The sequence below is a fragment of the Bolinopsis microptera genome, chromosome 13 (assembly GCF_026151205.1).
Source record: "Bolinopsis microptera isolate Bmic1 chromosome 13, MBARI_Bmic_1.0, whole genome shotgun sequence".
NCBI classification, from domain to species: Eukaryota; Metazoa; Ctenophora; class Tentaculata; order Lobata; family Bolinopsidae; genus Bolinopsis; species Bolinopsis microptera.
In genome coordinates this window covers 9,955,819-9,982,491 of record NC_087084.1, presented here as the reverse complement: position 1 = coordinate 9,982,491, position 26,673 = coordinate 9,955,819, and the positions used below count along the sequence as shown (strand labels likewise).

General features: G+C 39.5%; 2 protein-coding genes across 2 annotated transcripts; one reads left to right on the top strand and one right to left on the bottom strand.

Moving 5' to 3' along the window:
* Positions 1–1,645: 1,645 nt before the first annotated feature.
* On the bottom strand, positions 1,646–23,495 carry LOC134825019 (apolipoprotein(a)-like). The gene is made up of 31 exons (XM_063837070.1): positions 23,389–23,495; positions 23,053–23,223; positions 22,699–22,842; positions 22,204–22,359; positions 21,353–21,463; positions 21,059–21,073; positions 17,207–17,299; positions 16,900–16,986; positions 16,510–16,608; positions 16,163–16,258; positions 15,937–16,035; positions 15,362–15,457; positions 15,023–15,043; positions 14,722–14,858; positions 14,164–14,284; positions 13,947–14,026; positions 11,889–12,003; positions 11,030–11,152; positions 10,581–10,730; positions 9,433–9,543; positions 9,065–9,190; positions 8,646–8,730; positions 7,834–7,926; positions 7,468–7,572; positions 4,782–4,882; positions 4,154–4,393; positions 3,647–3,811; positions 3,130–3,260; positions 2,804–2,886; positions 2,299–2,399; positions 1,646–2,192 (listed from the first exon to the last, which is right to left on the bottom strand). Exons 1-31 carry the CDS (start codon positions 23,444–23,446, stop codon positions 2,074–2,076), a joined length of 3,432 nt encoding a protein of 1,143 aa, XP_063693140.1. The 5' UTR covers positions 23,447–23,495; the 3' UTR covers positions 1,646–2,073.
* On the top strand, positions 5,887–7,200 carry LOC134825020 (ectoine hydrolase-like). Its single transcript, XM_063837071.1, has 2 exons — positions 5,887–6,012; positions 6,139–7,200. Exons 1-2 carry the CDS (start codon positions 5,920–5,922, stop codon positions 7,147–7,149), a joined length of 1,104 nt encoding a protein of 367 aa, XP_063693141.1. The 5' UTR covers positions 5,887–5,919; the 3' UTR covers positions 7,150–7,200.
* Positions 23,496–26,673: the final 3,178 nt, after the last annotated feature.

The window sequence follows — 26,673 nt, the reverse complement described above, 5'->3', positions numbered from 1 at the left end:
CTATAATAAGGACTATTGACATGAAAGAAAATCTATCTAAATTTTAAAATGACGTATGTGACGAAATTTACATTTCTTGCCCCTATTTTTAAGAACCATATCTCAGTTAAAATTCAATTTTCTTCCAGGAATTATTGGTTGGTTATTGTTCAGCAAATTAGAACTCAAGTTTAACAATGCTGAGTTTAATTTTACTAAGTTACTGAAATGTGACGAAATTTACTTTTCCTGCCACAACAGTATAATTTCAATGTGATGAAAAATTGGCATGGGTTTCTCTATTCCCTGTATAAATCCATTCTAACTATAATAAGGACTGTTGATATGAAAGAAAATCTATCTAAATAATGCAATGGCTGATGTGACGAAATTTACATTTCTTTCCCCCTATTTTGAAGAATCATACCTCGATTAGGATATAATGTTACTTTATCACCATACCTATGTCGATAAACTAGTTATTTTACCAACAAATAGCAAATAAAGTTATAATATTTTTTTGTGACGAAATTTACAAATGTTTACCCTGTTCAGGTGTTGAAATTTATCCAATGTTAACATATCACTGCCATATAATAATTTATATGACCGGCGTATGGTTGAAATATTGTTAATTGATCCATAGTACGTAATATAGGGTGTTTAAGTTGGTATACTAATATTTACTCAATTTCACACATGTTGAGATATCATACAAATTTATGTGACTAAATTTACCTATTTCTGCCTTCTGTGTTTGTATTTGCCTATAACAATGAAATATGTGAACAATTCCAAACACATTCAGCTCACAAAATAATGCTAGACTATTCGGCATTTCTTGTCAGAATGTCATAAACATCCCTCATATAAATTTCTTAAATGTGTGACGGAGTTTACATGGTGCTACCATTTAAGGAAAAAAGTCGGTAAATATGTAGATAATAGTCATATACAACTATTCTATGAATTGGAAATTCGAAAATTTGGTCAAACACGGCAACAAGGGGTCCATATAAACTCCGTCACGTTTTTATAGTGTGACAAAGTTTACAACTCACTGCCAGCCGCATTTAAGCGATATCTTATCGTCTGATAAAGATATCGTTATGCGACAAAGTTTATCTAGAGGATGAAACGATTATCTTAGGGTTAGAGGGTTTATATAGTTTCATAGTGTGACACATTTTACATCATCGTGCCATTCAGTAGGGTCACCAATATTTACCAATATCCTCAAACTTCAATGAACGTGTCCATATATATATATAACCACTGCCAGTCAATTTCTTGAACCAGACGCTGCAATATTGCCGGCTGTTCGGGAGGCTGACAACGCAGGGTGCCATGCCTGTGGAAAATGCTATGTTTGTAAGCAAAGTTTCCTGTCCCCTTGTTCCAAATTTAGTAGTCACCATTCCAAACAAGTTTTCCCTATTACTAAATATATAACTTGTCAGAGTAATAACATTATTTATTTAATGGAGTGTAGAACTTGTAAACAGTCGTATGTAGGAAAGCAAGAGTCACATTAACGTTGGGGCCGTCTAAAAAACGCTTGGGCCGTCTAAAACAACATATATTAGTTTTCTTTGTAATTCGTAATTCAAACTTAAATTACTAGAACAAGCATGTTCTACTCCTTGTTAAGGTTTGAAAATAAAACAATGAGGTGTAAAATTTTCGAATTTTATGGGAAAGATCAGAATTTTTCATTTATTTACAGAGAGAATGTTTGATTACGTAACATACAACATATTTGATATCAATTAATGTGTAATGTGACAGACTTGCAGAAAATAAATACCCCAAACCATACTACAAATCTCTCAGCGACTTGCGCAAAAACTATTATATTTATACTAAAGTTATTTCTTAACCACGACTATTTACCACTAAAAGTAAAATACAATTTTCTACGATGAACAAGAATGATAAACCGTACCAATGTTCATAAAATTTATCATTTGGTCACTTATAGTTATCCCTTCTTTATCGTAAAAGATCAAAGACGATGTCGAGATCTATGAAGAATTAACTGTTTTTACTTTTAGCCTTTCTTGAAAATTCGTCATTCGTGAACAAAAATTTTGCTTAAGCATTCTCCGAATCGTCTTTTTCAAAGTTGCACTCGCAAGCAAATGGTCTTGGGATAAATCCGTAACTGTCATCCCAATAACCCGAAAAGAGATGGAAAGCGATTTCATCTTGACCTGAAATAGTTTTGATATTATAATTCAAGAAAACTTGTGATTGTAACTAGGTTGCTAGGTAACTAAGATAATATTAATAATATTAATCATAGTATTAGTAACCAACCTCTGGGATCCATGCCTTTCCAGTTGTCAGGGTTCATTGGCCACCACTTTGGAGCAATTAGAGGCCTTCCTTCCACGTCAGTGAATTCATTTTCCTCTAGCCTAGCAACAAAAGAGAATTGATGATTAATAGTTACGAAAATTAGAAGAGTAAGACGGGTCACGGGAATTTGTAGCTAGGGTGGCAAGTAAGAGAGGAGCGTATTAAAATTAGAATATTATCAGATTATATTACAAAGCAAAAATTTAAATTAAACCTAAAATTTTGGTAATCTTTTTTACTCTTTTTTACTTTTTTTAATAAACCTAAAATTTAGTAAAATAAGGACTGAATATTCAGTAAAATTAGGATTAGTAGTAAATTCTTGACATACGTTGCATGCCACTTTTCGCGCGCGAAGCGCGCGCCGCCGAAGGCGGAAAATTATTATATTTATATATATTATCTCTGATATTGGGATACGAAACATGTATCAAGTGAATTCTGTTAAAATAGGACTGCACACCTGTCGTTAGCCGCCACCCAGATCCAGGGGGTGTCTCGGAACTTTTTGCCATTAGGGTTCAGGTGGTACGATCTCCAAGCGTCCTGTCAAATGGTATTGGTAAGAAACGGTCTTGTTTCAGTTTTATTTGTAGTTTATTTTGCAGAATGTTTAAGTATTTACATTAACATTTGAACTTTTAAGATTGAATGTCGATATGAACACTTAATTAATATATGACTATGTGAACGACTGCTTATACTTATTATACTTATAGTTATTTATATTGCTAACATCTAATTTCGTGCATTTAATCTTGTATTATAACGTGGATGTAAAAGTCTAACCTGAATGAATGTCCTGCTGTCTGACTTGGAGCGTGGAACTGCGAAATCCAAACCGTACGAATTGCAGAACTGGTAGGCAGAATCAAAGTCTTTAGCGTCCCAAACCATGCCGTACTTTTGAAGCCCTTTTTCTGCGAAAGACAAAAGTATCTTTTAGAAGCAGATTGAAAACTCAACAAAACAGCAACAAAAGTTTTCAATTAGCAAGGGGTACTGACTACTGAGTGTAAATTATTAATTTCTATTTGTATATATATGATAATAAGTTAATACCTTATCGGAATTTATTTGAACGGATATTAATTGGCGTTCATTTTAATGTCTGTTCGAATACAGACAAGGTTGTTAAAATTAAATCATATTCATTAAATGGATGCCTTCGAGCGTTCATTTTAATGTCCGTTCAAAATTATGTCCGTTGACCGTTCACGTAATGTCCGGTCAAACAACGTCCGATAAGGTAATTTCTAATCATATATTTATAAACTTATTGACCACGATATTAAATAGCACTGACCGACACAGGGTGCCAGTTTTGCGTGAATGTCCACCTCCCCAACTTTAGTAAGTCCAGTACACTCGTTTTCTACCACACAAGTGTATTCGTCAATGTCTTTCTTTCTGATGCCGTTGAAGGTCAGAGGCGAAGATTTCTTCTTTCGGGTACCATTCATCATGAGGCCTGGTTAAAAGGAAATCTGTATTAGTTTTGGAACTCATTTTATTCCGAGTTATGAGTTTTAACAATACTTAAACACCGGTAATTTTAATATTTATTGCTGGATGGTTTACATGCCGCAGCCTCAATTATACTTGACATTAGAAAATAATGTAACGTTTGACAACTTCAGTAAACAGGACACATTCAGTTACTAGGACAACTTCAGTAACCAGGACAACTTCAGTAAACAGGACAACTACAGTAACCAGGACACATTCAGTAAACAGGACACATTCAGTAACCAGGACAACTGCAGTAACCAGGACAACTTCAGTAACCAGGACAACTTCAGTTACCACTAACCGTCTAATCCCTTAGTCCAGTAGACCAGGTCCCCACTGTCCCCCTCACACTCTATAATAACGTCCTCCCCCAGAGAGATATCGTATCTGCTGTGAGGCTTCTTTATAAACTCAGGAATGTTGCACTCGGGGTCCTGGGGAATGTCGCTGGAGTCCACACATTCCTCGTTATTCCAGTAGAACCCGCCCGGGCACGTGCATTTGTAGGAACCTGGTGTGTTCACACACTTTGATTCTTCACCTGGTGTGTGAAACAAGGAGTAGTTTTAGTTAATTTATAAGTATAACAAAGGAGCTGTACCTGCACGTGATCCAGCATTTTATTCAAGCTAGAGCTAACATGTTTCTTTAAGCTTTTAAGATGGGATATACTATAATTTGAAAATTCAATTAATTATTATATATAAATCAAGTGTTACATTTCGGCCATGCAAAATTACAATGACATATTTTGATATATTAATTAATAAATGGTACTGCAATATAAGTTGCATTAATGTGTGGCCGAATGACAACTAACTTAACAAGAAAAATAAACTTGATTATATAATAGTTAATTCGGCTGAACCAACACATAGCAAAAGCCACATTAACGTTGGGGCCGTAAAAACATTACATAAAAATGTTACCTTTGCAGACATATTGGTCGCGTTTGCACTCATTGATGTCAATACAAGTGTTATTAATCCCTACGAAGCCTGATTTACACAAGCAAGATGTTTCTCCTTCTCTGAAATAATGTGCGTTAGATTTGTGAAATTAGGTGCTTGAAATAATATATGTTAACATATTATGTGAAAAAAGTAGATGTTTTGCTGGCATCTATAGTTCATGTCCAAAATTAAATAATGGACATGAATTGTAGATGCCAATAGATAATAATATTAGTAATATTAGTAATATCAGTAATATCATTACGAACTGCTAATGCTATATCGCACAGTATCTAAGTATCAGTCATGATTCATTAATGATCTCATATAAGGTACGTGTCAAATCTCATATAAGGTACGTGTCTCCCACCAATTTAGTGTTAATTATAATACTGAAAACTTGATATCATTATAACATGACAGTGCGGTCAATATTATCGAGATATCATTTTACTGGCAGCAGCACCAGGTATTAAACCGCCAAACCGGTTAGATAGAAAAACCGGTATACTAGAACAACTGGTTTATTGTGGAAATAAGCCTGATATAATACCCAGAAAAAAACTTATTTATTCCGTATATCAATCTATTTTCCACGAATTGGCGAATGTCTCGTATTATCTCATTATGATTCGTAAAATTTTTATTAACTTACCTTACGAGACATATTTAAAACGATTCTTGATCACATTTTAGCATGAAAATATTTAGTTACTAAGACATTTTCAAACCTTTTATGTGGGGTTGTTTTACCCCAGTGTATTATATTCCTAGTAGTTCTAGAGCCCTTTGGTGCAAGAGATATGTCTTCTCAACATGATATGTATATTATATAATTGATTTATACAGCTCGTCCTTGTAGAAGTGGCTGGCGAGTACGTGTTTCTTGTTCAGGAGATCACGGAAGTACGTGTCTTTTGTTCAGGAGATTCCGGAAGCGGGGAGATATCCATTCTTCCGATCAAATTATTCCTTCAACGTTTGTTTGGATAAGTCTTGTTTTGTCTTTGTATTACAAAATTTCTTAAAATTTCTAGTGAAAATGGAGGAACTGAAGCCAACAAAAGAGGAGTTAGTCGAGTTCAACAGCCGGCTGGAGAAAGTCAGGGAGAGAATGTCTGAGGAGAAGGTGGATCTGATGATCTTATCTAACATGGAACATATCTTCTACCTCTCCAATTACCAGACAGTCGGGGGATGCGTGCAGGTACTTTCACTTTCACTTTCACTTTCAAGTTTCACTTTCACTTTCACTTTCACTTTCACTTTAATGGTATTCTAATGGTACTTTAATGGTACTTTAATAGCACTTAATCTAAACTTTTCTAAATAGGTGCTGCTGGTGACACAGGACGACATCCACATCGTCACAAGGGAACTGGAGGCTACGAACGCTGAGATGCGATCTCACGTGGCTTACTCGTTCTACGACGAGTCCCAGGACCCTATAGACATTATTGCCAGTACAGTTAAAGGCAGGTACGGTAGTGACACTGCTACTATAATCGGACTTGAGTTCAACACAACTAGACTCGCTTACAACCAGGTCAACCAACTCCAGAAAGAACTGCTGAAGATCTTCCCGCGCGCCACTTTCTCCGACATCTCCCTCCAGGTATCCAGACTGAGACTAGTAAAATCCCCACTAGAGATCTCCAATGTAAAGCGAGCAGCGGGAATAGTGCACGCGGGTCTCCAGGCCGGTATTGGGACGGTGTGTGCAGGTATGATGGAGACGGAAGTGGGAGGGAAGGTGTTGGAGAAGATGTGTAGAGAGGGGTGTGAGTACACGGCGTACCCTGTCTTCTTGTGCAGCGGGGAGACTGGCTGTATGGGCCATTACACTCCCACTCAGATGCTGGTGCAGGAACATGACATTGTGTTCTTTGAGATAGGAGGTTGCTTTAAGAGGTACCATGCAGCCAGAATGTACAGTGTTTATGTGGGAGATGAAGTTCCGGAGTGGTTCACTGCAGCTGAGAAGCTGATCAGGAAGGCAGTGAGTGTGGGGCGGCAGATGATGAAACCAGGGGTAGCAGCTAAAGAAGTAGATGCAGCTATGAGAGACATTATATCTCACTACCCCTACCCTCACAAGCAGTCGGAGCGAGCGGGCTACTCTATAGGGATAGGGTTCTACACTGACTGGAGCAACTCTCAGTTCTTCATCCACCCTACTTCAGAGGAACTGTTCCAGGAAAACATGACTATTCATCTCATACCCTGGATACAGTTACCAGGAAAAGGAGCAGTCGGGTTCTCTGATACTGTATTAGTGACCAGTCAGGGGGGTGAGTCACTCTTTGAGGGGCACTTCTACAAGAGGGGGGACAAGTGGGTTTAGTGTACCCGCCACGAGTATTTGAGTATCGTTTGAAACTTAATTTCAGTTTTATGTGGGCACACAGGAATGGTGTATATTATAGATATTTTTACGAACCAAAAATGTTTTGTTTCTCTGTGAAATCTTCTTTATTCTCTAGACTCATAATTACAACTTTATAAGATAAACTAACTCCCCCCACTAACTTGTTAAATTTAATATAGCAGTCGCCCCCCCCCCACTAACTTGTTAATGTAGCAGTCCCCCCTCCCACTAACTTGTTAATATAGCAGCCCCCCCACTAACTTGTTAATATAGCAGCCCCCCCCCCCTACTAACTTGTTAATGTAGCAGTCTCCCCCCACTCCGCAGTCTACATCTGTACAGAGTCCCATCTGTTCCACTTCCTCTTCTGTACATTTGGGAATCTCGCAGTACTCGAACCTGTTTAGAAATACCATTACAGTTTTGAATCCGAACAGCTAGTTCGAGTGAAGGGTTTATGGGATAATGGGACACACCATTTTCAGATGTCTCTAATTTGAAGTGAACGTTGGTCACATATCCCAGCAAAATATTCATCGTTTCAAAAATGTCCTTGTAACGGGGAAAAAACTCTGTTGAGTGATGAATTATAAAATGTTAACTACTATAAAGTAACTACTATAAAGTACATGTTAACAACTAAAAAGTAGGATTAGCTACCGTTTCTGAGGGTCCATAGTGTAGCACCAGAGTTTGCCGTTACCGTCAGGGTCCCTACAGAAGTTGTGCTCTCCGAGACCTGCATCCGGATACCTGACAACATGATAATAAATTTGTATAATTTGTAAAGTTCGTAGATTCCTCTACAGGGTCATCGAATATTTCGACCGCCCTTATTTTACAGTACACTATACTACATTGTAGATGTTCTGAAGGAGTATCCTAAGATTCTTGATCTTTTTGGCACAGGCCCCCCTCCTCATTTAACCCTCAATCAAGTTTCCTATCATTCGGCTGAGTCGACCGAGGAGATCGCATAGATCCGATGAATCCTTAGCTACTCCCTAGACTGAGTGACACTGGGATTCGAACCCTGAACCTTCTGTACAGAAGGCGGAAGCTCTAACCACTAGGCCACCATTATAATTAATTAGTTAATTAGTTAATTAGTTAATTAGTTGATTAGTTAATTAGTTAATTATTTAATTAGTTAATTAGTTCAATTCAATAGCTCCATTTTATTACTTCGTGACTTTATGGATGAATCAAGGTTTAAGTTTTAACTAAAAACATTTTTTGTTACATTTTTAAATAGTGCGACCCCTCATAAGAATATAATGGCCCGGTGTTACCATGACAACAATTACAAAGTTACAACTACACTGGGCACCACGACGAACATTCAGTACCAACCCCAGCATATGCGGTGAATTTCAAATGTGGACCCTTACCTTTCAGCTATAAATAGCAATATCTTGCTACTTATTACTATCTTACTACTTCGTTACCATGACAACTACTTGGTGACTAACCTTTCAGGCATCTTAGTGTGGAAGTGTGGTGTGGTCTCACTCCATCTCTGACAGGTTCTACCACTTGCTGTTACGTTAGTCTGACCTGCAGTCAAGATTAACATAAATAAAAAGGACCATAGAAAAATCAGTCACAACTGAGATCAGCATCACAATTTGTAAATCAATAAACACCGAAACACCAAATGTCCAGTCATAGCCTTTACATCGGGCCCTGATTGCAGCTATAAACATGAGAATTAACGTTTAATGAGACACCCAATACAACGGTTCGAACACTAAACATCTCTAAGTTATTAATTCTATTACAAATATGAGTAACTCTGAAAAGTAACCAAAGTAAGTAGGTAATTAATTTAGTTCCTAATATAAGTTACTCTGAAAAGTAACCAAAGTAAGTAGGCAATTAATTTAATTACCAATATAAGTAACTCTGTCGTCTCCATCTTTAACATACTGGCAGTCAATGTTCTTAGCGTCCCCTATAAGTCTGATAATGTTTGAAGCTTTACTTGCCATTACCATGGGGCGTTCTTCAGTAAACCCTGTAGATGAACAGTATGATAACAGAGCTGTGAAGAAGAGCTGTGGAGAGAAAACACAACATTTCAAAATTTGCGCGCGGCGTTGAACGAAGTCGCAAATTAAGGGGAATATGTGATCATTAACTTATTAAGTATAAAACATAGTTGGATAAGGTGACCAACATGTGACCATCAAGTGTAAGAGAGGAGTTAGCAAACCAAATTATTGCGCGAGAGTTTCTTTCGCATTGGATAAAACATACCTTCACACTCTGGGACACCACAAAACTCCCACCTCCTCTCCGGATCCATGGTATAGCACCAGGGCTTCCCTTCCCTGTCCGGGTCTCTACAGTAGTTGTGTTCTCCAACTCCTGAGGTTTTTAAATATTAGTCTGTCTGGGTCCCTGCAGTAGTTGTGTTCTCCAACTCCTGGGGTTTTTAAATATTAGTCTCTCTGGGTCTCTAAAGTAGTTGTGTTCTCCAACTCCTGGGGTTTTTAAATATTAGTCTCTCTGGGTCTCTAAAGTAGTTGTGTTCTCCAACTCCTGGGGTTTTTAAATATTAGTCTGTCCGGGTCTCTGCAGTAGTTGTGTTCTCCAACTCCTGGGGTTTTTAAATATTAGTCTCTCTGGGTCTCTAAAGTAGTTGTGTTCTCCAACTCCTGGGGTTTTTAAATATTAGTCTCTCTGGGTCTCTAAAGTAGTTGTGTTCTCCAACTCCTGGGGTTTTTAAATATTAGTCTCTCTGGGTCTCTAAAGTAGTTGTGTTCTCCAACTCCTGGGGTTTTTAAATATTAGTCTGTCCGGTTCTCTGCAGTAGTTGTGTTCTCCAACTCCTGGGGTTTTTAAATATTAGTCTCTCTGGGTCTCTAAAGTAGTTGTGTTCTCCAACTCCTGGGGTTTTTAAATATTAGTCTCTCTGGGTCTCTAAAGTAGTTGTGTTCTCCAACTCCTGGGGTTTTTAAATATTAGTCTGTCCGGTTCTCTGCAGTAGTTGTGTTCTCCAACTCCTGGGGTTTTTAAATATTAGTCTCTCTGGGTCTCTAAAGTAGTTGTGTTCTCCAACTCCTGGGGTTTTTAAATATTAGTCTGTCCGGGTCTCTGCAGTAGTTGTGTTCTCCAACTCCTGGGGTTTTTAATTATTAGTCTCTCTGGGTCTCTACAGTAGTTGTGTTCTCCAACTCCTGGGGTTTTTAAATATTAGTCTGTCCGGGTCTCTGCAGTAGTTGTGTTCTCCAACTCCTGAGCTTTTAAAATATTAGTCTCTCTGGGTCTCTACAGTAGTTGTGTTCTCCAACTCCTGGGGTTTTTAAATATTAGTCTGTCCGGGTCTCTGCAGTAGTTGTGTTCTCCAACTCCTGAGGTTTTTAAATATTAGTCTGTCCGGGTATATTATACATTGTACATACCTCTCTCGGCATACTCTGATACATCAGGAGTAAAGTCGTGACCATGTGGTCTCTGTTGGTTCCACCTCATACACTCTCTCCCTGACTTTGTCTCTGACCGAGAGCCGTTGTAGAGAGCGAACCCGTTTGCTTTCTTGTAGCATGGAATATCTGCGAGAGTGCGAAACGTTAAAAATACAACGAAATTTTATCTGTATACTTTTATCAGCGACAGTTTAGAATAATCTTCATTGCCCAAGGTGAGTCTCAGTAAGGTATGATATTAGGTAGATCTTAAGTTAATTTTATGATCAGTAGGCATCTATTGCATGATATTTGGTGTCTCAAAAGAAAAATAGATATGAAAAAAAGGACAAGAAAGAAATGATAAGAACGGAAAGAGACATAGAAAAGAAAAGATTACGTAATACTAAGTAGTTGTCATGGTAACGAAGTACCACTAAGCTCACCAGGTTTACAGTAGTAGCTAATGTTCAAATATTTCTCCTCGGTGTCACATGAAGATTCGTAGTTGTCAACTGAGACAGATAAGTCACAGTAACTTTTACCATCACACTTCTCTTTTGTTGATTCTGTGGGATGTTTCATTGGTTCCTATTAATGCTTTTCATACAAAGTTACAACAAAGTATTCATGTTATGTATCCTGGGTTTGCACAGGATATTACCCGTTTAAAATATTTCCATCACGTTACATAGTACTCAATAAATGTAATAGATTCGTAGCGTTGTAATTAGTTGTAACTATGTTTATCTGTTCATCAATGGGAGTATCAAATCTTAGAAAAGGTAAAATAACGAATCTTTCAAGCACCCCATCTTCAACTTCTCCAATTCTCCATATCTTCTCCTAGAGAGAATATATTAGGACCCAAACCTGATGTTTGAACAGTAGAGTTACAGAAGCTGGTGTTGGAGTACTAACCTGATGTCTGAACAGTAGAGTTACAGAAGCTGGAGTTGGAGTACTAACCTGATGTCTGAACAGTAGAGTTACAGAAGCTGGAGTTGGAGTACTAACCTGATGTCTGAACAGTAGAGTTACAGAAGCTGGAGTTGGAGTACTAACCTGATGTTTGAACAGTAGAGTTACAGAAGCTGGAGTTGGAGTACTAACCTGATGTCTGAACAGTAGAGTTACAGAAGCTGGAGTTGGAGTACTAACCTGATGTCTGAACAGTAGAGTTACAGAAGCTGGAGTTGGAGTACTAACCTGATGTCTGAACAGTAGAGTTACAGAAGCTGGAGTTGGAGTACTAACCTGATGTCTGAACAGTAGAGTTACAGAAGCTGGAGTTGGAGTACTAACCTGATGTCTGAACTGTAGAGTTACAGAAGCTGGAGTTGGAGTACTCGAAGCAACCCTGGGTCCCAGTAGCGCCGTAGTTCGCTTCCAGCACTACTATCCGCTTATCACTGTCGCACTGTTGAGAAGATAAAACATTATTTGTGTTTACTTGTTGGGGACGGACTGACGGACGGGAGACTGACCCACTCACAATTATAGCGAAACATGATAAATATTATGTTACTTTTATAGTGTATTATAGTTACTCTTATAGCTATATAAACAAATCATATCTCAAGAACTTGTTGAGTCAACAAACTGCTCTCAAGTTGTTGATTTTTAGTTGCAATAGAATTGGTTGCAACCTGTTCATGCCATTTGTGATGAACACTGAACAGCGAGGTAACGTACGTGGTTAAGATATCTCATATCATAAGACCTTATTGTACGGTAGTGAGAGTTGGAACCTACCAAACCGGTTGAGTGATATAATAAGTGAACACTGAACAGCGACGTAACGAACGTGGTTAAGATATCTCATATCATAAGACCTTATTGTACGGTAGTGAGAGTTGGAACCTACCAAACCGGTTTGTGGCGAAACATAAAAGCAGTTGAGTGATAAATGAACACTGAACAGCGACATAACGTACTTGGTTAAGATATCTCATATCATGAGAGTTTATTTTACTTGGCAGCAGCCGGTGGTAGTGAGTGTTGAAAACTACTAAACCGGTTTGTGGCGAAACATAAAACCAGTTGAGTGATAAGTGTACTTTGTTTCATTTGAAGCCTGATGTTCACGGTGTTTATGGTAAAGATGGTAAACTGAAACCAGCTTATCTGGTTTGTGATATTTTCAAACACTTGCAAACATTTTATTTGCAAACAATCGATAAATTAAAATAAAAGGTGCAGTGAGTCCGATTACATTTTATTGGCAACCAAATCGTAATTTGTTGAGCAAAAAATGCCGTAGTGTACCCTTTATAAAGGAATAACAACTAAACAGCACGAGCGGTCAAACTCCTTCAGTTTAAACACTTTACGTTTTACTCTATTGGTATGACGTTAAGGGTGAACGTTTCACTCTATTGGTATGACGTTAAGGGTGAACGTTTCACTCTATTGGTATGACGTTAAGGGTGAACGTTTCACTCTATTGGTATGACGTTAAGGGTGAACGTTTCACTCTATTGGTATCACGTTAAGGGTGAACGTTTCACTCTATTGGTATGACGTTAAGGGTGAACGTTTCACTCTATTGGTATGACGTTAAGGGTGAACGTTTCACTCTATTGGTATGACGTTAAGGGTGAACGTTTCACTCTATTGGTATGACGTTAAGGGTGAACGTTTCACTCTATTGGTATGACGTTAAGGGTGAACGTTTCACTCTATTGGTATGACGTTAAGGGTGAACGTTTCACTCTATTGGTATGACGTTAATGGTGAACGTTTCACTCTATTGGTATGACGTTAAGGGTGAAAGTTTCACTCTATTGGTATGACGTGAAGGGTGAACGTTTCACTCTATTGGTATGACGTTAAGGGTGAACGTTTCACTCTATTGGTATCACGTTAAGGGTGAACGTTTCACTCTATTGGTATCACGTTAAGGGTGAACGTTTCACTCTATTGGTATCACGTTAAGGGTGAACGTTTCACTCTATTGGTATGACGTTAAGGGTGAACGTTCCACTCTATTGGTATGACGTTAAGGGTGAACGTTTCACTCTATTGGTATCACGTTAAGGGTGAACGTTTCACTCTATTGGTATCACGTTAAGGGTGAACGTTTCACTCTATTGGTATGACGTTAAGGGTGAACGTTTCACTCTATTGGTATCACGTTAAGGGTGAACGTTTCACTCTATTGGTATGACGTTAAGGGTGAACGTTTCACTCTATTGGTATCACGTTAAGGGTGAACGTTTCACTCTATTGGTATCACGTTAAGGGTAACAAGAGTGGGTAGAGAAAGTAGGTAATTACAAATTTGATATCACGTGAAAGAAGAGGCCAGTAACAACAATCGTGGAAAAGGAACTTAGGTGAATTATAGATAGCGTCATTTACCTCTACTCTACCGATAGTGTCTTGACAAATAACTGCTGATTTCATCACCGCGTCTTCCATCACCCAGTTATCGGAGTTAACTGTAAACGTTTAATTGTAAATTCACTTGGTCAACAATAACATCTGAGTCTTATAAAGTTTTAAATTCACATCTTTTTAAAACAATAGAGCTGCCAGGTCTTACCTAGTAGTCTACAAGAGGGCACATCACACTTACCTAGTAGTCTACAAGAGGGCACATCACACTTTTCCCATCTGGTATCCTCGTTATTAACATAACACCACAGGTAACCTGAATTGTCGGGATCTCTACAGAAGTTGTGGAATCCTAGCAACGCCTGGGATGTCATCATTGGTTACTAAGTAACTAGCACGCGATTGCTGAATATTTGAGTCACTATAAAAAAGCATGACTCACAACTAAACCTCATGTTGTTTGTTTTCTAAAACTTCTTCAACAAATACGATCAAGTTTGATAAATCAAGTTTTAATACTTTCGACACTAAAACACTAGAAGTCTAGAACATTATAAAACAAATAATTAGAGGCTTATAAATCAAGAGGCTTGCATATAATGAACATATTGACACGGGTGCAGAGTTGAGTCTGTACGGAACTGTAGATGACGCCTTGCAACATGTTTGACGACAGCCAGTAAATTGATAGTTTGATCTCAGTATATTTACAAGAAATTATCTGCTTGATTTAGTAAAAGGGAGATACATTTTAAAAATAAACTTCAAAGCCTGTTCTCAGCCAGTAAATTGTTCTCACGTCAGGAAAGTTTTCCGGAGTCCGGGTGTGGATATTGGGGAGCTGAGATGTCCAGAACTGACACTCGTTCCCGGACTTTGTAACGGCTAATTCTCCGTCATATAGAATAGTGTTGTTCGCTGTCATGTCGAAACACTCTGATAGGGGGGAGCTTAGTTAGTTTTAAGTAATTTGCTTTTCCTATCAAGAGGTTGAAAAAGTACGATTAAACATTTTTTGAAAACAAACTATACATTTTGAAAACAAACTATACATTATATTGTATACATTATATAATATATAAACTATACATTATATTTACCGTTATATGGTGACTCTCCGCCTGAAATGGATTATAATGAAATTATTGTTTTAAAATAAAATATCCGAGGATGTAAATTGTAAAACTCCTGATTAATAACATAATAGTCATGTTTACCAGGTGGATACACCATCGTGCATAGTAACTGTATAGTAACGTTTCATGAATTAATATCTCATGAGGTTAATAATCTCACAATAGATAGAAAAGAAAAGATAGAAGAGATAAAGATAGGAGATATATAGTAACTCACAAAAGGGACATTGGCCCCCCACCGCCCCCCCCACCCCCCCCCCCCCCCCCCCCGAAGATAGAAGAGATTAGATAAAGATAACTCACAGAAGGGGCAGCACTGGTCCTCAGAGTAGGTAACATTGTAACAGTGGGTAGGCAGTTCACAGTAGTATTGAGCACACAGTTCTCGCTTCTGACTGTCTGGTAACAACAGGGAGTTGAGTCAGCAGTCATTGTAAATACTAATTATTGTAAATACCTTAATTGTACAATTTGTCAATGCTTGTAAATATTAGATCATTTTAAACCGGTGGTAAATCATTTTAGGGGACCGTCTTTAATTAGTTAATTAGTTAATAAGTTAACATTAAAAAAATCCAAATCTACATTTATTTGACTGTGCTTATTCCAGAAGATAAACAACCATTATAAGCAGAAGTTTATAATTTTATCTAAAACTTCAAAGTTACCATTCACAAGCGCTTCAAGTTTAACATCAGCTGAAGGGTTTGATAACGTTGCTAAGGAATGTCGCTAAGGATCGTTACTAAGGAACGTTACTAAGGAACGTTACTAAGGAACGTTACTAAGGAACGTTACTAAGGAACGTTACTAAGGAACGTTGCTAAGAAACGTTACTAAGGAACGTTACTAAGGAACGTTGTAAATGTTAAACTCACTCTCTTCCAGACACTCGCACATAGTACAAGGGTTAGGGTTCCACTTATCTCCCACATTGTAATACTCCAGAGATTCATCATCTCTGCACTCTTCACTGCCTGATATTGAAGATGGTAGTGAATAGTGGTGGAGTAGCATTCTATAATTTCATCTCACTGATTAGGATATTATATCCTTGTGTTTGAACAGAGCTAAAATAGTAAGTACATAACAAGTTTAACTCACAGCTCGGGCAGCAGGTCCCCTCAGTGTAGGAAGGCTCACACCCTTCAGGTAGCGGGGCACAGTCCGTCACTGCACACATTTCTCTTTTAACTCCATCTGTAGAGTTTGTGGTATGAACATGACAATAGGTATCTTCAGTTATGTGTGTAAGCTGTGTAAGGCAATTGAGATTGAAGATGATTGTAGATAGTAAAATATAACGGCTAATAAGTATATGAAATGCTGACGTGTGTTTTCAGTTTTCAATAGTTTAATAAAGATTTAACTCAAAAGAGATAATTATTCAATTAGTTGACTGGTTAATTAGTTAATTGGTTAATTAGTTAAATAATTACTTAATTGCTCACCCATTTCCACGCAGGTGCAGCTCTCGCAAGCATTGGGTGTCCAGGTGTCATTAACACTGTACACATAACCGTTCCTCACGTCCATACACGGCTCAGCACCTGGTTGTGGGGGTTAATAATTAATTATTAATTAATTTAATAAATAATAATTTAAAGTCTTTAATGTCTTTAAGTGTCTAAAAATATAATAATTTCGTCGATTTAAATTTGCAACCACAGTCTTTAAGGAGGGGGGGGGGGGCATGAAAATTTGGTGAAACTTGATTCTGACATAGCATTTGACCAAAAAATCTACTGATATTGTAATTAATTAATCAACTATAATAATTAATTAAGTATTTAAATACTAATAATATTAATTAGTAATTGGTTAATTAGTTAATTACTTACAAACAGGACAGCACTGATCGGGAAGATAAGTTACTCCAGCAGGACACTCCATAATATCACACTCAATCGTGAAACAGTCCACAAGACCTGTGAGAGAAAGGACGTTTAAAGACAACTTAAGCAAATCAAAAATATCAGACCAGTCTTTCGATCCGGATTCATAAGAATAACGTTTTCTTCACAAGTTATGGGTAAATACGTTTTAAGTTCAACCAGGGTTTATTTTGAATAGCAGGCTAATAATCACAGGGGTCCTCTTTTGTTTAATTAGTTAATTATTTAGTTAATTAATTAGTTAATCACTCACGGTCAGAGAAGCACTCGCAGTAAGTACAGGGGTCCTCTTTTGTCCAGCGTTCTCCTAAATCGTACTTGTCCAGCGTCTCTAGATCCGTACACTCTACGAAGAGAAGAGTTAGGAACTGTCAAGAGAATGAGTGTTGAGGAAGGAGGTGGACTCACTGTTCCAGAAAGCTCTACGAAGAGAAGAGTTAGGAACTGTCAAGAGAATGAGTGTTGAGGAAGGAGGTGGACTCACTGTTCCAGAAAGCTCTACGAAGAGAAGAGTTAGGAACTGTCAAGAGAATGAGTGTTGAGGAAGGAGGTGGACTCACTGTTCCAGTAAGCTCTACGAAGAGAAGAGTTAGGAACTGTCAAGAGAATGAGTGTTGAGGAAGGAGGTGGACTCACTGTTCCAGTAAGCTCTACGAAGAGAAGAGTTAGGAACTATCAAGAGAACGTTGGTTGAGGAAGGAGGTGGACTCACTGTTTCAGTAAGCAGACCAAATCCCTAAAGGCTACTCGGTCTAATAGGGATTCGGTCCGCTAGCCAACCGTATCAGACTACATTTTATCCGCCCTAGAAAGCTAGTGAAGCTACAGCCATAGACGATAAGTTTCAGATTTCATTTGGACAGTTTTTAGAAACAGCAATTAGTATCCATAAACTTTTTGAAACCAACATGTTACTGAATACTGAATAGATGTTGGATATAATGCAAGTCTTCACTTAACCAAGGTTTTGAAATAGTTCCAGCTCCCATTTACCCCCATCTTGATTAGCTTACTTTTTACGTGGCCAGGTGTATTTTCTACAATGACACACTTATATTTGCTCTGTTTTATTGTCCTTGAAACCTTTGTTAGCCGTGTTATTAGTGAGCAGACTTGGGAAGACAAATCCGGTAAGAAAGTTTGATGAATATGTTTATATGTAACACCTGCTAAAACAGTTTATTTTTAATTGCGGTACACGCGCATTATTATACATAGTGAGACTTAAAAACTGATCTGTCGTAGGTTTAAGAAAACTGATATTTAGATTTAAGAGAACACCAAATGTCAGATGGTGGCAGCTCAGTCCAGTGGTGGAGGGATGACGGAAGGTGCGGGGTGAACTACAAGCTCTCTAACGGTAGACCCGCGGAATGCGACCCACTGCATCCCAGAGGACACACGTGCTGTAGTGAGAAAGGCTGGTGTGGGGGCACTGCCAACCATTGCAAGGTAATAGTCATGAGCTTCTTTTATTGGTGCTTTCATCTTGTTTTTAGTAGTTTGTTATCAGAGTACTTCAATGATTCACATTGTCCCCAGTGTGCAAGATGTGTGGACTACACAGCTAGATGGAGAAGAGATCTGAGATGTGGGGAGGAGTACTCTCTACCAAACGGTCACCCTGCACAATGCGACCCTTACCATCCTCAAGGTATTTTAGCCTGCTCACAATGCGACCCTAACCATCCTCAAGGTATTTTAGCCTGCTCACAATGAGACCCTTACCATCCTCAAGGTATTTTAGCCTGCTCACAATGCGACCCTTACCATCCTCAAGGTATTTTAGCCTACTCAAATGCGACCCTTACCATCCTCAAGGTATTTTAGCCAGCTCACAATGCGACCCTTACCATCCTCAAGGTATTTTATCCAGCTCACAATGCGACCCTTACCATCCTCAAGGTATTTTAGCCTGCTCACAATGCGACCCTTACCATCCTCAAGGTATTTTAGCCTGCTCACAATGCGACCCTTACCATCCTCAAGGTATTTTAGCCTGCTCACAATGCGACCCTTACCATCCTCAAGGTATTTTAGCCTGCTCACAATGCGACCCTTACCATCCTCAAGGTATTTTAGCCTGCTCACAATGCGACCCTTACCATCCTCAAGGTATTTTAGCCTACTCAAATGCGACCCTTACCATCCTCAAGGTATTTTAGCCAGCTCACAATGCGACCCTGGCCTTACCATCCTCAAGGTATTTTATACAGCTCACAATGCGACCCTTACCATCCTCAAGGTATTTTATCCAGCTCACAATGCGACCCTTACCATCCTCAAGGTATTTTAGCCTGCTCACAATGCGACCCTTACCATCCTCAAGGTATTTTAGCCTGCTCACAATGCGACCCTTACCATCCTCAAGGTATTTTAGCCTGCTCACAATGCGACCCTTACCATCCTCAAGGTATTTTAGCCTGCTCACAATGCGACCCTTACCATCCTCAATGTATTTTAGCCTGCTCACAATACGACCCTTGCCATCCTCAAGGTATTTTAGCCTGCTCACAATGCGACCCTTACCATCCTCAAGGTATTTTAGCCTGCTCACAGTGCGACCCTTGCCATCCTCAAGGTATTTTAGCCTGCTCACAATGCGACCCTTACCATCCTCAAGGTATTTTATACAGCTCACAATGCAAGTTGCGACCCTTACCATCCTCAAGGTATTTTATCCAGCTCACAATGCGACCCTTACCATCCTCAAGGTATTTTAGCCTGCTCACAATGCGACCCTTACCATCCTCAAGGTATTTTAGCCTGCTCACAATGCGACCCTTACCATCCTCAAGGTATTTTAGCCTGCTCACAATGCGACCCTTGCCATCCTCAAGGTATTTTAGCCTGCTCACAATGCGACCCTTACCATCCTCAAGGTATTTTAGCCTGCTCACAATGCGACCCTTGCCATCCTCAAGGTATTTTAGCCTGCTCACAATGCGACCCTTACCATCCTCAAGGTATTTTAGCCTGCTCACAATGCGACCCTTGCCATCCTCAAGGTATTTTAGCCTGCTCACAATGCGACCCTTACCATCCTCAAGGTATTTTAGCCTGCTCACAATGCGACCCTTGCCATCCTCAAGGTATTTTAGCCTGCTCACAATGCGACCCTTACCATCCTCAAGGTATTTTAGCCAGCTCACATTTTAGCTAGCTCATCTGCTTTTTTGTTTCCGCACAATGCGGTGTGCTGCTATCTATCAGATCTCTAGGGTGTTAGTGAGAGAATTAAGGGAGACATCATCCTCAAGAGCTCAAGGTAGCTCTTGCTACCTTGCCTAAATATTACCTTTACCTGCACTAAAAACCCGAAATCAGTAATTGTTGACTTCTGACTTCTAAATCAATGTTATTGCTCAGTGCTTGTAAATATTGGTCGTCATAAAACCCTTATCGTCACATGGATATTACACAAGATGATCCCTTATTCTCCTCTTCTACTCCTGCTCAGGGAAGTCGTGCTGCAGTGAGCTAGGTTGGTGTGGTAAGCTGGCTAAACACTGTGACTGTCCGGACTGCAAGGACTACAGAGCATTATGGAGGAAGGATCTACGGTGTGGTCCCGTATTCAAACTACCTAACGGTATGGCAGCTCAGTGTGATCCGAGCAGCAACAAGGTATCGTTTAGAGAAGGAGTGAGGAGTATTTGTGGAGTTTTATTATGCTACTCATGTTTTAGTTAGACACTTGATGCAGGCTTTCATTATTGCCTAAAAGTACATAACCGATATAGTTTAAACACTAATTTCTATCACATCTACAGTAAGATAGTAAAGATCTTGTAAATTTCAGAATTACTCGTGCTGCTCAAAGAAAGGGTGGTGTGGTGCCTCCCCTCAACACTGCAAGTGTAGAGGATGTGTAAAGTTTACTGGCAAGGGCCCAGTAGAGTTCAACCAGGGATCTAAGTCGTGGAGTAAAGCGAAATGGGGAAAAAGAACAAGGTCTACTGGCCTGTAAAAATAATTTCACTTATCGATTCGAGACTCTACACATTTTCATATTCCTTGTCACAGATATTCAATGTTTTAATGTCCATAATTGTGAACTCTTAATCAATTAATTAATTAATTGTTGTTAATCATTTGTACTCACTGTTTCGGTCGGGATCTGAAAAATAAAATTTTTTAAATAAAATACTTACATCATAGCTCCTGTTCAGAAATCTCGGCTAAAAACCACTACACTGTTCACAAAATTATCTGAATCAGTTTTAAACGCCAGATATCAGGATATTAATAAAAATCGGCACAAAATAAGAGTGTAAGGGGTCGTTCACAATTCTCATATTATTACGTAATAAGCCGAGGGAGGAGGGGGGTTTCCAAATGATTACGCTAGTTTACTTTGGGGTCGTTTACATATTACGTAATCAGCTGAATAACATACCATCACAGTCAGGAACGGAGCACCCCTCCCACCTAACACCAGGTTCCGTGGTGTAGCACCAGGGGTAGCCTGTACCGTCCGGGTCTCTGCAATAGTTGTGGTCCCCTAGACCTAGAGAATGGGGGTTTTATTAGTTGTGGTCCCCTAGACCTAGCAAATGGGGGTTTTATTAGTTGTGGTCACCTAGACCTAGCAAATGGGGTTTTATAAATTGTGGTCACCTAGACCTAGCAAATCAGGGATTTTATTAGTTGTGGTCCCCTAGACCTAGAAAATGGGGGTTTTATTAGTTGTGGTCCCCTAGACCTAGCAAATGGGGGTTTTATTAGTTGTGGTCCCCTAGACCTAGAAAATCAGGGGGTTTTATTAGTTGTGGTCCCCTAGACCTAGCAAATCAGGGGGTTTTATTAGTTGTGGTCCCCTAGACCTAGAAAATGGGGGTTTTCCTACAGGCAATTTATCTGAAGTATCATGAATATCCCTATCATAGCTTCATGAGCCGCTAAAAATAATTGCTACTTAAAATCCGATCGAAATTAGCAACGGAAATTTTCAAGAAATCTAAATTTAACCCATACCTATGATTTATTTAACCCGTATCTATGCTACGATTTCGGAGATTTTTGCACAATTCTGACAAGAATTACATGGTGAAGGAGTTGCGTGTGAGCATTTCCTTCTGGGCAACCCTATATACTATAGCCATATCATTGATTGACGATGTCAACCCTTCCAGATCGTTGCTCTGCGAATTAACAGAGCAACAATCTGCGATGCGAAGTAAGAATGATAGTTTGCGCGTCGAAGCGGCGAAGTCCTCCAACTATATCATTACGACAAGAATGTATCACCTGTATTAGGGAAGAGGTCGGGGGTTCTATCATGCTCGTTAGGTGTCTGCTCACTCCACTTCTGACAGGAGATACCTCTAGCTGTCTCCGCTACAGTTCCTCCATAGAGCACGTCAAATGTGTTAGTACCACTTTTCTGCTTTGTCTTGAAACAATCTGAGAGGGGGGGGGGGGGGTGTTAGTCATGTTATAACTTTATAACATGCTGTTTCGTTATATTTTCCATTAGTATTCTTCTTCTGATCATGGGGGGTGGCGGGGGGGGGGGGGGGGGGGGAGGTTGTAGCATTATGACGAACAAGCTTCACTAGTGAGACTAGCCTTATGGAAGAAGAAGGTCCCTCTAATTCTAGGTAGTTTTCTCTCTCACATGACAAGGTTGCCTTCATATCAATTAACCAACCAACCTGTACCTATCTGTTAATTATGAGTTACCACATAAGGCAATTTTACCATAATAACACTACCGTATAAGGCACTAATTAATAAACCAACCTGTAGGAATCTCCTCAGCCTGTAGAGCCGCCAGTTCCCTACAGTCGGATATGTTACATCTCTCTCTTTTCTTGCTGGGATCCGTGGTGAAGCACCAGGGGTAACCGTAGTTATCAGGATCTCTACAGTAGTTGTCTGATAAATCTGCAAAGAGGTTTATTATGAGGTTTTTTAAAACAGCTGCCATTTCATATGATATTCACCGATAACACCATGAAACAGCTATCATTGAATTATTATTGACAGTGAATTAAAATTAATTATTAGAACTTTATGTAGACCAAAAGTTGAGGCCTAATAAAGTGGCTGATGCGTTCCTTCTATTTCGGAAGAAGTGATCAGTGATGGTCGCACCTTTATTGGGGAAGTTTTCAGGAGATTTCTTGTGGCTATGTGGTTCCTGGCTGTCCCACCTCTGGCAAGTACGACCAGTCTTTGTTTCAGACACAGTTCCACTGTATCTTATCTTCCCTTTATCTGCGTCTATTATATCATAACAGTTCCTCGGTGATTCATCTTCTACTTCTGATGAAAAGAACGGTCGTTATTATTATTGAACCTCACTTAACCAATGTTAAATATTGTGTTATTACCAAAGAGGGCAGGTTGTGCTGGCCGCTGGCTAGGCTAGAGTAACATGATATGGAACATGATACAAAAAGTAATAAAACCCTACTGATTACAACTAACCTTGAGCAGAAGCCAGAACTAGAACCACGGATAAAACAACAAAAACCCTCAGAAACATCCTAAATCAGAATCAAGCAACAAAACAAATTCTCCTCTCAACAAACTGCACTCCGGACAACAACACCCCTGCACACTGCACAGCTCAAAGGTTGGACACTAAACAAACAACTTGCAAAGCTAGACGCAATTTCTCCACAGCAAAGGGCTAAGTAAACAGCGATAATGATTGTTTGTATTTTACGCCGGTCCTAGCTGTGTACAGTGCATTCAAGGAAAAGCTTTAATATTTCCCACCAGCACACCTCCGGTGAACATATAATGTGTGTTTACCGCGAGGTTAAAAGAGAGAGTTTATGTCTAATGCTCTAATGTGTGAACTGGTGCTAACGTATTTACTAAAACTGGGCGCAGACAGTTTGGGAAATTCCCTGTTAATGTCCGAATAGCTGGCATGTCAGTCGTCGCGAGGCTTTAGTATGTTTATTGCAGACTCATAGTCATAAGACTATGTGTAAAGCTGCAGAAAGAATTTCAGATTTCAAAATCAAACAAATAAAAACAGCAAGGTCTTTAGTTTAACATATCCAAATAATAAATTATAGATAACATACATATTCTCAAGAAAAGTTAGAAATAAACAAGATTTTGTGGACATCAAAACAAACCTCCCAAACTGAAAACAAGCTCCCAAATGAATCAGAATGTGCATGCCAATTTTAAATGTCGCATTTTGAGAACCCATACACTATAGGAGTAGATATAACACCATATTATGACATATTTGATATTTCCTCTCGGTATTTCTTAGTACAGTAAAACCCCGATTAACCGCGCCCCGATTTAATACCAGTACCACCAACCCTGATTTAGCGCGAATGTTTCCTCCCCCCCCCCAACTCTGTGGTAAATCGAGGTTTTACTGTATTTCCACAAACCTAATTAAGTCTTATTGTACTTCGATATGGAGACTGAGAGGTTTGTGTTTACGTATAAATATAACAATCAATCCGCCGTTGAAATCTTCCATCGTATGTTAAAACTAACACCTCCCAGTTTTCCCGTATGACATTCATTTTCCACCAAGGCTAGTACATGTTTTCCCGGGTTACTATTCATTTTCCATCAAAGCCAGTACATGTTTTCCCGGGTTACTATTCATTTTCCACCAAAGTTAGTACGTGTTTTCCTGGATGATTACTCATTTTCCACCAAAGCCAGTACGTGGTCAACTGAGGAGGATATGGCGGTAACTGCACGACCTTTAGGAAGGGCTTCTATTTTCTTGGGACGTTCTGTTGCAAAGTTCCTGATCCTTCTTGCCTCTAGGAGACCTGGGTGAGAATATGTGTTAGGTTCCTTCTTGCCTCTAGGAGACCTGGGTGAGAATATGTGTTAGGTTGGTTCCTGATCCTTCTTGCCTCCAGGAGACCTGGGTGAGAATATGTGTTAGGTTGGTTCCTGATCCTTCTTGCCTCCAGGAGACCTGGGTGAGAATATGTGTTAGGTTGGTTCCTGATCCTTCTTGCCTCTAGGAGACCTGGGTGAGAATATGTGTTAGGTTGGTTCCTGATCCTTCTTGCCTCTAGGAGACCTGGGTGAGAATATGTGTTAGGTTGGTTCCTGATCCTTCTTGCCTCTAGGAGACCTGGGTGAGAATATGTGTTAGGTTGGTTCCTGATCCTTCTTGCCTCTAGGAGACCTGGGTGAGAATATGTGTTAGGTTGGTTCCTGATCCTTCTTGCCTCCAGGAGACCTGGGTGAGAATATGTGTTAGGTTCCTGATCCTTCTTGCCTCCAGGAGACCTGGGTGAGAATATGTGTTAGGTTCCTGATCCTTCTTGCCTCTAGGAGACCTGGGTGAGAATATGTGTTAGGTTCCTTCTTGCCTCTAGGAGACCTGGGTGAGAATATGTGTTAGGTTCCTTCTTGCCTCTAGGAGACCTGGGTGAGAATATGTGTTAGGTTGGTCATCCTTCTTGCCTCTAGGAGACCTGGGTGAGAATATGTGTTAGGTTGGTCATCCTTCTTGCCTCTAGGAGACCTGGGTGAGAATATGTGTTAGGTTGGTCATCCTTCTTGCCTCTAGGAGACCTGGGTGAGAATATGTGTTAGGTTGGTTCCTGATCCTTCTTGCCTCTAGGAGACCTGGGTGAGAATATGTGTTAGGTTGGTTCCTGATCCTTCTTGCCTCTAGGAGACCTGGGTGAGAATATGTGTTAGGTTGGTCATCCTTCTTGCCTCTAGGAGACCTGGGTGAGAATATGTGTTAGGTTGGTCATCCTTCTTGCCTCTAGGAGACCTGGGTGAGAATATGTGTTAGGTTGGTCATCCTTCTTGCCTCTAGGAGACCTGGGTGAGAATATGTGTTAGGTTGGTCATCCTTCTTGCCTCTAGGAGACCTGGGTGAGAATATGTGTTAGGTTGCAAAGTTCCTGATCCTTCTTGCCTCTAGGAGACCTGGGTGAGAATATGTGTTAGGTTGCAAAGTTCCTGATCCTTCTTGCCTCTAGGAGACCTGGGTGAGAATATGTGTTAGGTTGCAAAGTTCCTGATCCTTCTTGCCTCTAGGAGACCTGGGTGAGAATATGTGTTAGGTCATGATCCTTGTAGCGAATGCAGGATTGCACAGCAACACGATAGTAATACGGTTACTATTGCACCCACACGGTTACTATACACCCACTCCCAGTTTATAATCTGAACTTGAGTAGTATATTCTGTACGTGTATCAGTTTGTGGCGTCACATGAAACCATGGTAACCGGCGTGTATACTTGGTGATTTAATACATTTTAAAGATAAGACTGCTTGGTGTAATAGGACGTTTCCTTTTTTTCTCACTTCTGATTTCACAGACAGTTCTAATTATATATTTTTTATTCCTGATTACTATAAAACTGCAGTTTGATAGTAATTATTTATTATACATACAAAAATTCATTAGCTATCACTTAATTGTTGGAAATTTGATTACAATTAATGTTATAATTTATTTGATTATTTGTTTTGTCAATGAATATCGATACTGTGTAGAGATTTAACCACAATATTTTAAGGCCTGAACAGAAGGTTATGAAGTCACGTGGCAGATGTTTACGATTGTCCTTTATACTCCTCTACCTAACCCTGTCCGCTACAAGTGAAGACACTGCTCTATTTTACTCAGCGCTAGCTTCACCTCAAGCTCGAGTCGGACAGTTACTACAATCTATTGGAGTCCCAGATGTCGGGAGCAACTCTAACTTTCACCCTCCACTCAGCCCAGGAAACTCCAGTGATTGCTTAA

Coding starts and splice junctions, on each gene's coding strand:
- LOC134825019 (XM_063837070.1), bottom strand. CDS start 23,446: ATGTTTCTGAGGGTTTTTGTTGTTTTATCCGTGGTTCTAGTTCTGGCT. Junction 16,609..16,899: donor CGATCAGTGCTGTCCTGTTT/GTAAGTAATTAA, acceptor CCCCACAACCAG/GTGCTGAGCCGTGTATGGAC. Junction 16,036..16,162: donor GGGGACCTGCTGCCCGAGCT/GTGAGTTAAACT, acceptor CTTCAATATCAG/GCAGTGAAGAGTGCAGAGAT.
- LOC134825020 (XM_063837071.1), top strand. CDS start 5,920: ATGTCTGAGGAGAAGGTGGATCTGATGATCTTATCTAACATGGAACAT. Junction 6,013..6,138: donor CAGTCGGGGGATGCGTGCAG/GTACTTTCACTT, acceptor TTTTCTAAATAG/GTGCTGCTGGTGACACAGGA.